At 37.7% G+C, this 15,040-nt stretch overlaps 1 protein-coding gene across 1 annotated transcript in view; it reads left to right on the top strand.

Moving 5' to 3' along the window:
• Positions 1-15,040, top strand: part of SCUBE3 (signal peptide, CUB domain and EGF like domain containing 3) — a gene marked incomplete at its 5' end in the record, with an annotated part of 126,295 nt that overhangs the window by 99,456 nt on the left and 11,799 nt on the right. The window contains 6 exons of the mRNA XM_083358292.1: positions 3,315-3,431; positions 11,202-11,324; positions 11,919-12,035; positions 13,432-13,524; positions 13,606-13,722; positions 14,549-14,710. Coding sequence (XP_083214418.1) covers positions 3,315-3,431; positions 11,202-11,324; positions 11,919-12,035; positions 13,432-13,524; positions 13,606-13,722; positions 14,549-14,710 — 729 coding nt within the window. The remainder of the gene's footprint in view (positions 1-3,314; positions 3,432-11,201; positions 11,325-11,918; positions 12,036-13,431; positions 13,525-13,605; positions 13,723-14,548; positions 14,711-15,040) is intronic.

The following is a 15,040-nucleotide window of genomic DNA, read 5'->3' as shown; positions in this document are numbered from 1 at the left end:
TCCAGCATTTTATTTTTTACAATAGCCAACCTGATTCCTCTAGAGCAGGGGTGTCAAACTGGTGGCCTGTGGGCTGGATGCATCACACACAGGCCACGCCCACCCCAGCTCTGCAAAGGCAAAAAATGTTGCAATACGTCACGATAGATCACGTGACGCAATTGAGTTTGACACCCATGCTTTAGTGTGTTCACAAGCAGAAGATTTTTGCTGTTGTTCCATTACAATTTACTATTTAGTGGTAGAGGGCTCTCAACCTGGATGTATCATTGAATCTTGGTAGACTTGTTATAATAATGTTCTTGTTGTCCAAATATTTATTCATTCTTGTTTTAAAGCCATCCAAGATAGTGAATCTCCTAATTTCATAGGGAAATTATGTTCTGTGTAAAAAAGTGCTCTTTTAGGTCTCTTCTAAATTGGCTTCTAATTGGCTTTATTGGGTGACCCCTGAAGCCAGTATTTTGAAAATACTATCCATCTTCTCCATGCCATATATAATTTTATGGACCTTGATCATGTCCTCCTTCAATCATTATTTTTCCAGTCTAAAGAATCTTAAATATTTTTGCCTTTTCTCATAAGGAAAATATTTGACCCTCCTGATCCTTTCGGTTGAATAATGGTTAACAACGTTGGCAGTTTTATTTTCATTCTCATTCTTAATGAGTGTCCCATGGAATTTGTCTTTTTCACAGTTGACACACACGCTGAGTCAGTATCGCCATTACTCATGTAACCCCAAGACATTTCCAGGTTAGTTACAGACAGCACAGACTTCATCAGTGCATGTGTAAAGTTAGGATTTTTTTGCTTCAGCATACATCACTCTGGAATGATTATTTATTTGTATCCTGGAGAGCCTTTCATAGCCACTTTTTTACCATCCTGAATACTGGAAGTTTGGAAGTTTATTATATATCCTTAAGTCAAGATCATTTATAAATTTAAAAAATGCAGATCCCAGTACAGTCTTACAAGGCTTCCATGTCCCTCCATTGAGAAAATTATCCATTTATTCCAATATAAGCATTTTCATTCCTTTGTCTAATGTTTTTTTTCTGGTTAAAATATAAAGAACTTCTTAATGTTTCTCCCTTAATAATAATAGTAACAATCACCCTCACCCTTTGTCTTTAAGGCATTAAGGGGAGATTTGACTTTGCTATTTTTTCTTTTCAGACTACAGCCTTGGGTCTCTTTTCTCCTCCCATCCCAGAGGCAACAGGAAATGGTGCTGCCCAATATTTTGCTGCCTCCACAATGCACTTTTATCATGATTAGGTCCATGCTTCACTGCTATCCTCAGAACTTTCAAATATAACATTCTAAAGGCCATGAGGATGGTTCCCTCAGTTGAAATCCCAGCCCTTTCATTGTCATCTACGTGTGAAAAGACACTTATACTTGCCAGGCACAATGCAATACTTTGTCCTGCAATTTTTAATCAATTGTTGATTGACTGAATATTTTTTTAAAAAAATTCTTTATACCTTAAAATTATGACCTCTAAATTTTGTCAAAATGTTAGAGCATTTTGTAATCTCTTGGCTTCAATAGAGTGGTTGACCAGGTTTATACAGCTGCTGGATAAGAGCTAGATTTTCAGAGAGAGGTTTAACTATGGGACTCATTGTGGGAGGTGTAAATTCCCTAAGGGCATTGTATGAGAAGAGAGATGAGGAGTCAAGGCTTTGGGGATCAGCAGCCAATGAGAGGTGAATTCCTGGCCAGATATACAGCAATGTGTCCTTTGAACGATCCTTCTAGTGATGTTCCTTAAACCAGGCAGAAGCTACTGCTAAGCTTGTAAGCCGCCCTGAGTCTTCGGAGAAGGGCGGGATATAAATGGAATTAAAATAAATAAAATAAATAAAATATTCAGTTTCAAGGCTTTATATTCTCAATATTGCTCATCAACATGGCCCTGCATTGCCTATATGCAGTAGCAGGATAAGAGAGAAAACACAGTTTCCAGAACAGATGGCCAAAAGTCAACCTTGGACTCCCTCAGATGCAGATGGATGATGAGATATGCAGGCATATACTTTGGATATGGATAGTAGGCTGTGTGAATTTGCCCTCAGTCTTTTTTTTTCCACCAACTATTTCACCAGTTCAGAAGTTTCAGTCAAATATGACTGTGTTGGACCCTCTTGGCAGTTTCTCATTTGTACATATGCTAGGTCAACAGCATTGTGGTTATTATATGCATTTGGTTTATAACATACTTTGTGTCTATCACAGCTACCCCTTAGAATTAAATTTAGGATTGCATCCATTCTAAGGCATATATATTTAGGGCATCTTGAAATTGACTTTACTTGTTATGGCCTGAGCATAAATGTACCCAACCTACATGGGGGTGATTGAAATCCTCAAATATTAAAACTTCTCCATTATATGCATCCATGATTTCTTTCACCACCTCAGGACATTTAGAACTGTGATAAGATGAGCAGTAATATAACCTACAGCTAATAGAGATTTTAACCAGAAATGGCGATCAGTAATGATTTTGGAACTTAATTTGTACCTTATTTTTAGGCTGAGGGGGTCAAAGAAAAATCATGCTACCAAAGTAAACTTGTTAATTGCTGTTAGAATGACATTTACTCCTAATGTTCTTCTAATCCTGGACAATTTGGTACAGTTTCACACTTTCTGGTTAGTAAAAAAAAAAGCAAAATAATCCCAATCTCCAGGCATTCTAACTACATTTTTGTTTATTATTCATTCATTTTTATCCTGCCTTTATTATTTTTATATATAATTCAAGGTGGTGATGACTCACACCCTGGACGGTATCTCTTTACTCTCCTACCATCCGGTAGGAGATATAGGAGTATAGCCAGCCGTACCAACAGGCTGAAAAATAGCTTTTATCCGTGGGCTGTTAGGCTTTTAAATGGGATATAATCTCTGTGAACTTATGCAGAATTGACTTGGGAGGCCGGTGTGTGGTGTAGTTGGTTCACATGGTGTGGTAGGATGGAGGGTTTGTTGTCACTGTGTGTTGGGGAGAGAGAGCACGGGGGAAGGCTCAGCTAATCTCAAAGTACACATGTTGTACTTTGACAATAAAGGTTTATTATTTATTATTATTATACCTAACACTCCTTCTCCCTATTTTCTCTACAACAACTCTGTGAATTGGGTTGGGCTGAGAAAGAGGACTGGCCCAGAGTCACCCAGCCAGCTTTCGTGCCCAAGAATTCACAATCTCTTTGTTTCTAGCCTGGTGTCTTAACCACTAGACCAAACTGGCTTTCATTTATTGCACTGTAGCTTATGTCTCTTTTTCCTGTTTCCAGATATTGATGAATGCTCCTTTGATAGAACTTGTGACCACATCTGTGTAAATACACCAGGGAGTTTCCAGTGCCTGTGTCACAAAGGCTACATGCTGTATGGAGTCACCCACTGTGGAGGTATCAGTGTGATAGTTGGCGATATATGGAACATTACCCCAGTCACTTTTTTGGTACCTCTTTTTTGAATCTTCATCCTGCTGCCTCTCCCAATGAGTAACATCTTCTTTCTTCTTTTAGGCAGAGCACCTAGTTCAGTTTGTTTGGCTTAGGTAGCCCTGGAATATGATTGCACACAATATATTTGGAGAACCACGTTACTCACAAATTTATCTATTAAAACCTTTGTGCTGCATAGTTAGTATTTATAAATATAATGTTTATCATCAGAAAACTTTGCTCTTAGCCAAAATTGTAAATTGGATCAATGGACTATGACATTTCAATAACAGATTCAGTAGCAATTATTATGCAAATAGTGTTAGATGTCAGTGGTTGATCAGGGTATTAGGACCACAAAAAGATTAGGATGAGACTACGTGTTCAAATGAGGCATTTGCTGTGCATATGGAATAATATTCTATATTCAATGATCTAGGACTTCCAACAGTCTTCTTGGTATAAGATAAAGAGAGAGACAGAGCACAGAAACTCTTGTTGACCTAGAGTTTTCTCAACAGCTTCAGATAAATGTTAGAAAACATAGAGGGCAAGTAGAATCTCAAAGTATGGCATAAGTCAGCATTCAAGAAACCAAACAGCAGTCCCTAGCACCATTTTTGGGAGCATTTAGCCAAGTCCCTTACTGACTAAACATCTCAAAATACTGTGATCAACAGCCTGAAAGCTGCTGAGAAATCAGCACAACTAAACCATGATTAATGCCTGCTATTTGCTTAGCAGAATAATTTGTCTACTAGCATGATGAATGAATTCCTTACTACAGCCAAAGATCATAAAATAGTCTACGAGATCTGAAATATTCAGACAATAATACATACATAATAAAACAAACAATAACATAAAGTCAGTAAGAGATTATGTTCGACAGCAGGACAAATGTATTCCGGTTTTGTTGGGATCCCCTTGTTATCTCTTGCCACAGTCAGTGTACTGATGGAAAAAAATTCTACATTTAACTCATAGTAGGCCTTCAATCTACAAATAAAGAGTAAAAAAGGTTGAGAAGAAATTTGTCTTAGGGTGATAGATTGAAAGGGTGATAGATAATGAGTCTACTGTATAAATCCCTATAACATTCACAGCATCACAGAACATGCCAACTGTTCCTCTTCTCCTTGAAGCACATGGTTAGATACACCTTTTATAGGGAAAGCTAATACTGTATAGCTACTTTCCAGCATGGAAGAATGTTAAATGAAAGCTGTAGGATGATTGTATGATGGTTAAACAGTTCCAATGGAGGGTTACAGTAACTGCTGACTAGCTTGAACTTGTTTTGTGATTCATTGTGTAGGATTTGGATGCTAAGTTAATCATAACCCATAGAAAGCAGAACCTTTGGAAAGAGGGAGAGAGACAATTTATTGAATGTGCTCTTCTAGCAGACAAAAATTATTAAATATTATTATAAGAGCTAGGCACGTCAGACAAAAGTTAAACTTCAATCAGAGAATAAAGATAGTTACCCAAACCTTATCACTTTAAGTAAATCAATTTGTTGCCACATGAAGACATGGGGATGAACCTGGGTTTCTGAAGTTCCTGCTCTTGAGATTTTGATCGTTTCTACAAGGAAATATGGCTCTAATCGAATCCCATATTAGAGCTTCACCTGTGAGAGGGATCTCGGAGTCCTAGTAGACAATCACTTCAATATGAGCCAGTAGTGTGCTGCAGCTGCCAAAAAAGCCAACACAGTGCTAGGCTGCATTAACAGAGGGATAGAATCAAGATCAAGTGAAGTACTAATACCACTTTACAATGCTTTGGTAAGGCCACACCTGGAATACTGCATCCAGTTTTGGTCACCACGATGTAAAAATGATGTCGAGACTCTAGAAAGGGTACAGAGAAGAGCAACAAAGATGATTGGGGGACTGGAGGCTAAAACATATAGGGAACGGTTGCTGGAATTGGTTATGTGTAGTTTAACGAAGAGAAGGGTGAGGGGTGACATGATAGCAGTGTTCCAATATCTCAGGGGCTGCCACAAAGAAGAGGGAGTCAAGCTATTCTCCAAAGCACCTGAAAGCAGGACAAGAAGCAACGGATGGAAACTAGTCAAGGAGAGAAGCAACCTAGAACTAAGGAGAAACTTCCTGACAGTTAGAACAATTAACCAGTGGAACAACCTGCCTCCAGAGGTGGTGAATGCTCCAACACTGGAAGTTTTAAGAGGAGACTGGACAGCCATTTGCCTGAAATGGTATAGGGTTTCCTGCCTGAGCAGGGGGTTGGACTAGATGACCTCCAAGGTCCCTTCCATCATCATCATCAATAATAATAATAATAATAATAATAATAATAATAATAATAATAATAATAATAATAATAATAATTTGATGGCACAAAGCACAAAACTGCCTCCTTCAGTAAGAAGAACCTTAAAAAATATGCCACTTTTTTTTTTGCACTATCTACAATACACATATTCAGTTTGGGCCTTCTTGCCTGAGGAATGGAATATTAGCCTCATATATTTAAATAATTTAACTTGCTTGGTGATTTTAGTACAGATGTTCTAATTGTTCATCTTGGAACTTTTGGCAAATGCATCTTGTCTTCTGATAATTAATAAAAAGATAATAGTCAGTATTATAGTGATAAAAAATCTTCAACGCTCTCCTGAGATAGATTTGTGGTAAAAATCACTTCATTATATCATAAAGTAGTATAAACAAAAGTTGTCTAGCTTTTAAAGGATAAGGAAGGCCCAGATCATGTCAGAACTTGATTAAAATGCTCTTTACATCCAAGCTCAGATTTAAATTCAGGTCAGAAAAGATGTCTGCTCCATATTGTTAGTTTCGTTCCATGTAAGTCACTGTTGCATAGAGTGAAGTATGGTGTATCTGTAGAAATCTACTTCAGCCTCAAGTAAATGTTTTAGCAAACCATTTGCATTGATCTGTGGGCTCTGTTTTGTAGATCTGATTACTTTTCAAGGAGTTCTAACCAGAATCTCTCTTGATCTTTCAGATATTGCCTTGACCTCAAAAGTTCCATGTTAATTCCACTTTAAAAACAAAATTTCTTATAGTTGAAATTGCTAGCTAGAAGCAATTTCTACAGTTTTGCTTGATTGCTTTGTAAGAATTATTTTCATTTTTATATTGAGATAGGTTTGGAGGAGCCCGTGGTTTGTACCTGCCAAATTAACTGTCTTTTTTATTTTGAATCTATAAATCACTGCACCTTAAATTTGCATGCAAATTTGCAGAAAGTTCTCATGATTCATTTTGCAGCATGTTGCAGTTTACATTGGCTTCCGTTCATTTAGAGCTTCATTGAAACTTATTGTGTGTTCGTGAAGCCTAAACTTTGTACACAACTGAGTATTTTGAGGTTTGTAAAGTTATGTATGCACCAAAACTCAAGTATATAACTTAATAACATGTAAAACCCTATTCTCATTTTGTATAGTTTATTCTTTATCAGTTATTTGCAGAATTGGGAGGGACAATGGTAATGGTAAGTCTGGAAGAGAAGGCATTACTGACTTTATCATCAGCTTAGATTATTTTAAATAATTTTAAATAAATTAGGCAAACTAAGATGATGAAATTATTATCACTGAGTACGGACTCAGTGCCCCCCTTTCTAGCAACTAAATGGGTATGTTTAAAGACCTATAATGAATTAATTAGCATAAGATATGGTAACTATAGATCTGAAAGTTAAGAAAATGCATGTCTTGCTTCAGAGCTTACCAAGAGTTTTCTAGATTATAACAATTAACTAAACTAAATAATTTTTTGGCCTACTTTGAGGCATTTTTAAAGAAGCATGTTTCTCCTTTTCTACTGTTAATGGAAGATTGTCATCTACTACTCAAGTTAAAACTTTCCTCTCTGATTCTAAATTCAGAAGAAAGCATTTAGGAATTATTGGCTATTTTTCCTATAGCTGAAGCTACAGGAAAATCATAGCTCTTGTGGAGCTATGATTTATTTATACAGTGTAAACCATAACTGGCTGCATTCATACTGCATACCTATTGCTAAGCCAGATATTAAGCCAAAATATTACAGCATATTGGTTGGATCTAGCTAGTATCTATTAAACCTTCACAACCTTCAGCAAGTTTGTGAAATGTTAAATAACCTCTTTACTAATTAGCAAGGAGAAGATGGTATTCTGAATTTAGGACTCATTTGGAGTAAGAGAAGTGAGTTACATAAAACAGTAAGATGGAATGGAGCCAAGCTGAAAAATGCCTTGACAATGACATATGAGTCAGCACTTACCCTATTCCAAAGAGCTGGGAGCAAAGCCATGACCTGAATATGCCACATTTTGTGGGAATATGCTCTGGCAAAGCTTGGAAGGAAAACTGAAATATTTGTATGTGAAGCTTTCAGAACAAAATGGTCCTTTATGCCTTTTTTTCCTCCCCTTTCTTCTGCTGTCGTTGTGTTGGTGTGTATTTTTCCATGTCAGACCTTTAGCACTGATTTCCATGGTTGTGAAATTATGTGCCATAAAGTAGTAGGAATGCTGAAAAAAAGGATAGCATTGGCAGGCTGGCTAAATGCAGTTGTCTTTTTGAACTTCAGATCCCATGCCATTCTATATTCTCTATTTTTCTCTATTTTTCTTCATTCCATTTCATGTCAGGAGTGACATTTAAAGTGGCTAACTCATCACTGCTTGCCAATTCTTTTTCTTGGCAAAACAAGGGATGGCATAGGTTAAAGTAATTATCTACAACATGGTTCCTAAACCTTGACTACTTTAAGATGTTTGGAATTCAACTCCCATAGTTCCCCAACCGGCATGTGGTTGAAGTTCATATATTTGCCCAGGCTGAAATCTACATTTTTAAAAAAATGCTAACCACAACATTGATTAATAGGAAAATGTCATCAGTTATCAGTTAGTTGATACTTCTCAAAAACATGTCAAAGGAACCCTGAATTGCCTTTAAAAAATGCTTGTCTCTTCCTCAGGTTTAGGGTACTAAGCTGCTAAAAAAAGATAGGACTTCTGAACCAGTAGTTGTGGTATAGAATTGGGGATGTAAAATGTAAAGAAAAGGGAGTGTGTTGTACAGCTTGCTTGAGTCGGGAGGATTGTACGGAAAATATGCCTGCTGTAGGCTAAAAGGGTAATAGGAATAGTAGGAACAGGAATAAATTGTAGACTTGCCAGATGTTGAGGAGTTCATCAGATGTTCCTTCAGATGTTTCTATGTGGACAAAATTGCATGAGGAGGTGTAGAAATACCCAACAGTGAGCTCATTTTCCTAAAGCCCCTGGATTAACTTCTACAACCTCTGAAAATATTACATTCTGATATTTTAATGACACGATATGTTGCCCAGTATTTCTGGGGGTCTTACAGTTGGGAAAGGTACCCTGGATGAAAATCTCCTTTTCTTTCATCTGCTTTCTTCTATTTATTTCCATACAAACGGAAGGCAATAGACCTCTGAACAAAGTTTTCCACAAAGCTCTAGTTTGGCCTACCAAATTAAAACATACTTTAAAAATGTTTCTCTGCCAGATTAATCCTGTGGTTTTGTGTTGCAAGGCAAAAAGTAGAAAGGATTAGGTAATATTAGGGTGAACACATAAATCACGCTTTAGTGCAATGAGACCAATGAAACCACTTTCATTCCATTTAATCCAAACATATGTCTGGGAGATGAGAGGGACATACAGATTCCTGCTACCTGCCCAAAGGACTACTGTGGATGGTCTTATAATGGGTTCTTGAAATGATCTCAAGATGCTTCAAGGCAATTCTCATTTCCCCGTATTTTGTTGCCTCCAGAGTAATTTTGCGATTAAGATGAAGGATGATTTTCAGCCTATATTTGTTTCTCTAGTCATTTAAAGGCTAAGAAGAAGTGAGAAGGGTTTTTTATATTATATTATATACTATTTTCACTTTCAGGTTTCATGGAGGAGGAGAAGGATGATGAAAGAGAAGCATGGAAATATGGGCAATATTTTAATTGTTAAACATAATCTGTCCATTAGCCCTCCCTAACCTAACGTCCTCCAGTTGTATTGGGCATGATTCTGGAGGTCATCAGAATGGAGAGGGGAAAAGTGCTGCATAAAAAACACAGAATACATACATGTATAGCCCCATAGGAAGGCAGAGGAAGTGTTGTACAATACATTCATATGTTTGGTAGAGGGCCAAATGTTCCCAGATCAGTACTAAATGCAACAACCATACAGTATAATAAATCCCTATAACTATAGATTACTGTAGAATGCCTGTAAGCTCATCAAAACCACATACTATGGCAGATAGCCAAAGGATTGTCTTACTTCCTTGTAACAATTTGTGGTAGTAAAACTTATAGCTGTAGTTTTCCCCATTTCTCTTCTTAGCTTCCTGTCCTGTTTTCAATTCCTTATCAATCTTGTGGGTATCTTGGAATAGGATCTTATTTTGCTTGCTGCTTTTATACAGTGTCCTGTTTTTATAAAGTTCATATCATTTAGCCACTGCAAGCCAAATTAAAGAAAAAAAATATACCTAGCCTAGAATTAATCACAGCTTATTGTATAATTGTAAATTTCTAAAAAATATTAAATCAAAGGAATAATTAAATGAATATTGCCACCAGATGTGGTAATGCATATCCATTTGATTACAACTTTCCAAAGCAATCTACAAAGCCTCTGAAAACTATTGTTCAGAGTTTTTCAACCTTGGCGCCTTCATCTCCCAGAAGTGCTCGCATCTTCAAGCTGCCAAGGTTGAGAAAAACTGCTATAATTAAATATTAAAAGAATGCAATAGCTTTATGAATTACTTTTCTTGTAAAGCTCTTTTACAGACTTTCAGGAGAACATACTATGTTTGATAACAAATTAAGTTCCTTAATTTTGAATTAAACAAATTTATTTGTTATTTATTTATTTATTATTTATTATTGGGACTTATATGCCGCCCTATCTCCCAAAGGACTCAGGGCGGCTAACAACAATAAAATACAATAATACAAAAGTTAAAAAGAAATTAAATTAATAGCCCCAGTAGAATAAATTAAAATTAAGTTAAAAATTAAAAACATAATTAAAATCCCTGTCAGTCCAGGTCAGCCTGATGGAAAAGGAGTGTTTTGAGGCCGCGGTGAAAGGACCGGAGATCCGGGGCCATCCGAAGCTCAAGGGGGAGTTGGTTCCATAGGGCTGGCGCTCCCACAGCGCAACACTCTTGTGCATGTTCTTGATTTGTGAGATATTAATGAGCTTTAAATGTTTTCCAACTTTTAAAATGAGAAGAACAGTGTGACAAAATGGCAAACCCCACAATGACTATTTTGAGTGGGTTCTGAGTTTCAGACAGCCCAGCCACAACCACTATGAGACATCCAGTGAGCATAATCGGATGTAAATGTAGAAAAAGACCAGTAAATTGTTTCCACTATTTATTTCAAACTGCTACAATGAAATCAACAGCAAACACCGCTGAGCAGTATTGCAGGCTAATTCTGCTGACTGCAGCAGTTCGATTCTGACTGGCTCAAGGTTGACTCAGTCTTCTATCCATCCTTGATTGTAATTGGTGTTGTTTCACCCATTTTTCGTTCTCTCAATCTCATTAATTCTCTTTGTTCCACTTATTAGCCTCAATTGTAGTTCCTGGATTAGACCTAGGTGTCATAATGATTATTCCAGTTAGAAAGGTTTTTTTATGGATTCCAAATAGTTTACTAATCATACTTCTTGGTCTTCCTACAGATGTTAATGAATGTAGTGTCAATCAAGGAGGTTGCAAGTTTGGATGTGTAAATACCCCAGGTAGCTACGAATGTACTTGCCCTGCCGGTTGCAAACTTCACTGGAATAAAAAAGATTGCATAGGTGAGTACTATATAGAAATGGCTTGAAATCATACCGCCCTCTAGTGGGAAAATGCATTTCAACAAGATAGGTTTTTAACTGGGGTGAAAATTACCCTAGCTAGCCTAAGAGGAAGATTGTTGTAAACATTGCCAATTTAGATACCACCCATCAGGGATTTTTGTTTGCTCAAAAGTCCTATTTCTTTTGTTAATTATTTGGACCTTTTTAGTCTTTTTCTTTTTCCAAGCCTATTGCAACAAAACCTTAAATGAAAGATAAAAATGAAAGATAAAAAAAAAGACCTTTGTGTTGGGAAATTCTAATTTCTAAAGTTTCTACAATTTGTGGTTCAAGCCCAGCAATGCATTCCTGTAGAGGTTACTATATCAGCCATGAGCTGAATGAGCCAGAGCTCAACATGAACAGGACTTGTTGCCATAACCCATGGCAGAGGCAAGTGGAGATAGCAATAGTGCACTGATGCTTATTTGTTTCTGCTGGAGATTCAGGTGTGGCTCTGCACTGTAGCCATCCCAGTGGCAGAGTCTGGCTGCTCCTCTGTGAATTGCACTCTCATCTGCATAGTGCTATCAATTGATGCTTGTTCTTCAGAGCTGGAGATTTGTTTGGCTGGCACAGTATCTCCACGAGCCATACTTACGTGCAACAAGAATGGCAAGAAGGAAAGCTGCTCCCTCACCTGTGCCTCCAAGGCTCGCTTTCTGCCAGGTAAGTACTCAGATTCACACCCCACACACAAATCACTGTCATGTGATAGCTTTGCTGCAAGATGTTTTTAGAGCACCGTTTTGCACAATTAGGACTCCTTTGTCATACACGTACCACTTTTTAATTAATTGTTGATGCATATAAGCCCATGTCTTCTTTGTTTTCATTTTTTACTGCAGTTAAAACAGTCTGTCCCATACCTTAGTTTTGTGGGCTTAATAGTTTTTGCAATAGTTTTTTGAGGTTTTCAACTGATATTTGGTTTATAGCAGATACAAGTAGTGGTCTTGTATTCCATGTGTTAGCATTGAATGTAATCTATAGGTAGTGCCAATGTCAGTATTTGTCATCCTTCAGCAGTTGACAGAGTATAAAATGGCAATCCAATTCATTGCTACCACTGGCAATGAAAATGGCTGAGACTGGGAGATGTCCACCATTTTCAGATTCCCACAGTATGCGCAGCAGTGCTGTGCTTATGCAGTGTTCACCTGGTACTTAGGATGAGCTGACTGCCAGTTTTCTATGCCCTAGATAAGAGAAGATCATACAGGCCTATCAGTCTGTTTCCCAAACCCCCCCCCAAAAGAGCCTTGGTGGAGCAGTGGGCTAATGCCTCCTTAAGTAACACCAGTTGCCTGTAATTAGTGCAGGTTCGCATCCCACCAGGCTCAAGGTTGACTCAGCCTTCCATCCTTCCGAGGTAGGTAAAATGAGGACCCAGATTGTTGGGGGCAATAAGCTGACTTTGTAATAATGCCGCTTGCCCCCCCCCCAAAAGCTCTAATAAGCAGGCATATACATAGAATGAAGGCTATTGCTAAGCACATTGGTTTGTGCTTTAAATTGTAATCCGCCCTGAGTCTTCGGAGAAGGGCAGGATATAAATGGAATTTTTAAAAAAAATATATTTTCAATGTCCTATCACTATTTTCAATCTGCAAGTATTAACTGACAGTGCAGTCCCTGAAACTCCGTGAAGTGTTATGCAGAAAAGCATGAAAACTGCTTTCTGTGTATTTAGCTCACATCCATCCTTCTCTTGGTTGGTAGGCATAGTGATCTGACTCATGAATACCCCTGACCCTAAGGCTATAAGCCCTGGGAACCTGTTCAGGTTTTAACCCCACTCTGACACAAGCTATACTTCTTTTATGTATTTTTATGACACCAGGCTCTTTGGAGTATTGTTTAATAATGGAAATAATATAGTTATGAATCCTGGGTCAAACTGGGCTACAATCATCAGTGGGCAAGATCAGGCTTGCAATGATATTTCAAAACTTATGGGGTTTGGGCTAGGCTGGACTGAGCTTGCAAGTATAGATCCATGCGACAAGTGTTTAGAGGTATCTGGCCCCAGACCTCCATGCCTCTAAAGTCTTCTTCTTTGCAGAATCTGACAACAGCTACACTGTGAGCTGTGGGACCCCAATTCTGCAACAGGCGCCTCCACCAAGATCCAGCAATGGTAGCCATCCCTGCATTGGTAAGCTTGGAGTCTTGAGCTCTCAGAGCTCCTCTGTAATACATTTGACTCCACAAACTTAGCATCTGCCTTTTCTTTTAGAGGCTGCTGCTGCTCCAATCAAACAAAAGGCTTCTTTTAAAATTAAAGATGCTAAGTGCTACCTCCATCCACACATGAAAGGCAAGCAGGATGATACTGGCAGGAATGGTGGACTAGGTGAGGTACTCTCTCCTCTGTATGTCTTGGCAGAATCTTCAATGGGAATTATTTCCAACCTTACATTTTGTGAAACCAAGAACCAGTTTTTCAGATAGATGATGTTTTCTTGCCCCTCTAAGCCAAAATTCTTAGTTAATCAGGAAAGCAATACATTAATACATGGATCCTCCAGCCCTTATAAGAAAATAAACCATAGAAGGAGCTCTTGCTATTTATTTATTGTCTGTTTATTATGTCTAAACTGAAGTTTTCCACTTGTGGCTTATTCTATACTTTTAACTTGTTAGAATTGGCTATCACAGTATTTGTTTCCATTTGTGAGAGGAACAAAAAGAAGTGATTAAAAAAAGTAGCAGTACTCTACTTATTTCTAATTCAGACAAAACTATTTGAATTCTGACAAAGCAATATGCATTTATGGCTACAGTTTTGTAAAACATTGTCCCATTATGGGCTTTATGACCAGGAGACTATGCCTTCTGTGTTATAGTTAACTACATAAAGCACTAATTAAAAAGCAAAAGGAGAATGAGAGTGAGATTGAGATTGGGGCTTGAGAAATCTAGATTTCTCTTGGAAAGGGTCTTGCTGAATATAATTCCAAATGCATGATTTAAGTAGAAAGTTCTTGAGGATTTCCTTCACCACAGCCAAATACTGAGAGATGTTTGCTAGAGCTCTGGGGTCCATTATCTAGAATGCCTTCATATCTCTCTTTAGTCCTTTCATCGGGGAAGGACTTAGTGTTTATAGAGGAATATGCCTGTCAAGGTTTTGAAAATATTACATGTTCCTTAAAGAATACTGACATTGGTTCTACTAGGTGGATCAGCCCCTTGCTCAGATTGCCAAGTGTCTTTTGTGAACCTAAAGTGTGATTCATCAAAGAAAGGCAAAGGACGTCGGGTTCGCAACTCTCCCAACAAAGAGGTGACTCGCATCACCCTGGAGTTTGAAGCTGAAATCAAACCTGAAGAGATCACAGGTAGAGTAAGTGACAGAAAAGACTGGGAAATGGGGTGTGGGAGTTGAAAATTCACTTATCATCATCATCATCATCATCATCATCCAATAATAGTGCATCTTTATCACTATTTTCTTTTTTTTTTAAGGGCAGGAATATGTTGTGAACAGGGACAGACCAGAAGCAGGAATCTTATCACAATTCAGCATAGACTATAACCCTTGTGATGAGTGGCATTTCATGACCAAGAATGAACTTTATTATATTATTAATATTAGTTCATTTTTGAAGAAGAAAACAATCTCTTCTTAGCAAATCTAAAATTATTTGCAGTCACTATCGCTAATCATG

Source organism: Vipera ursinii (genome assembly GCF_947247035.1).
Source record: "Vipera ursinii genome assembly, chromosome: 3".
NCBI classification, from domain to species: Eukaryota; Metazoa; Chordata; class Lepidosauria; order Squamata; family Viperidae; genus Vipera; species Vipera ursinii.
Note: the sequence above shows the minus strand (reverse complement) of the source record. Positions and strands in the feature narration are given on the sequence as shown.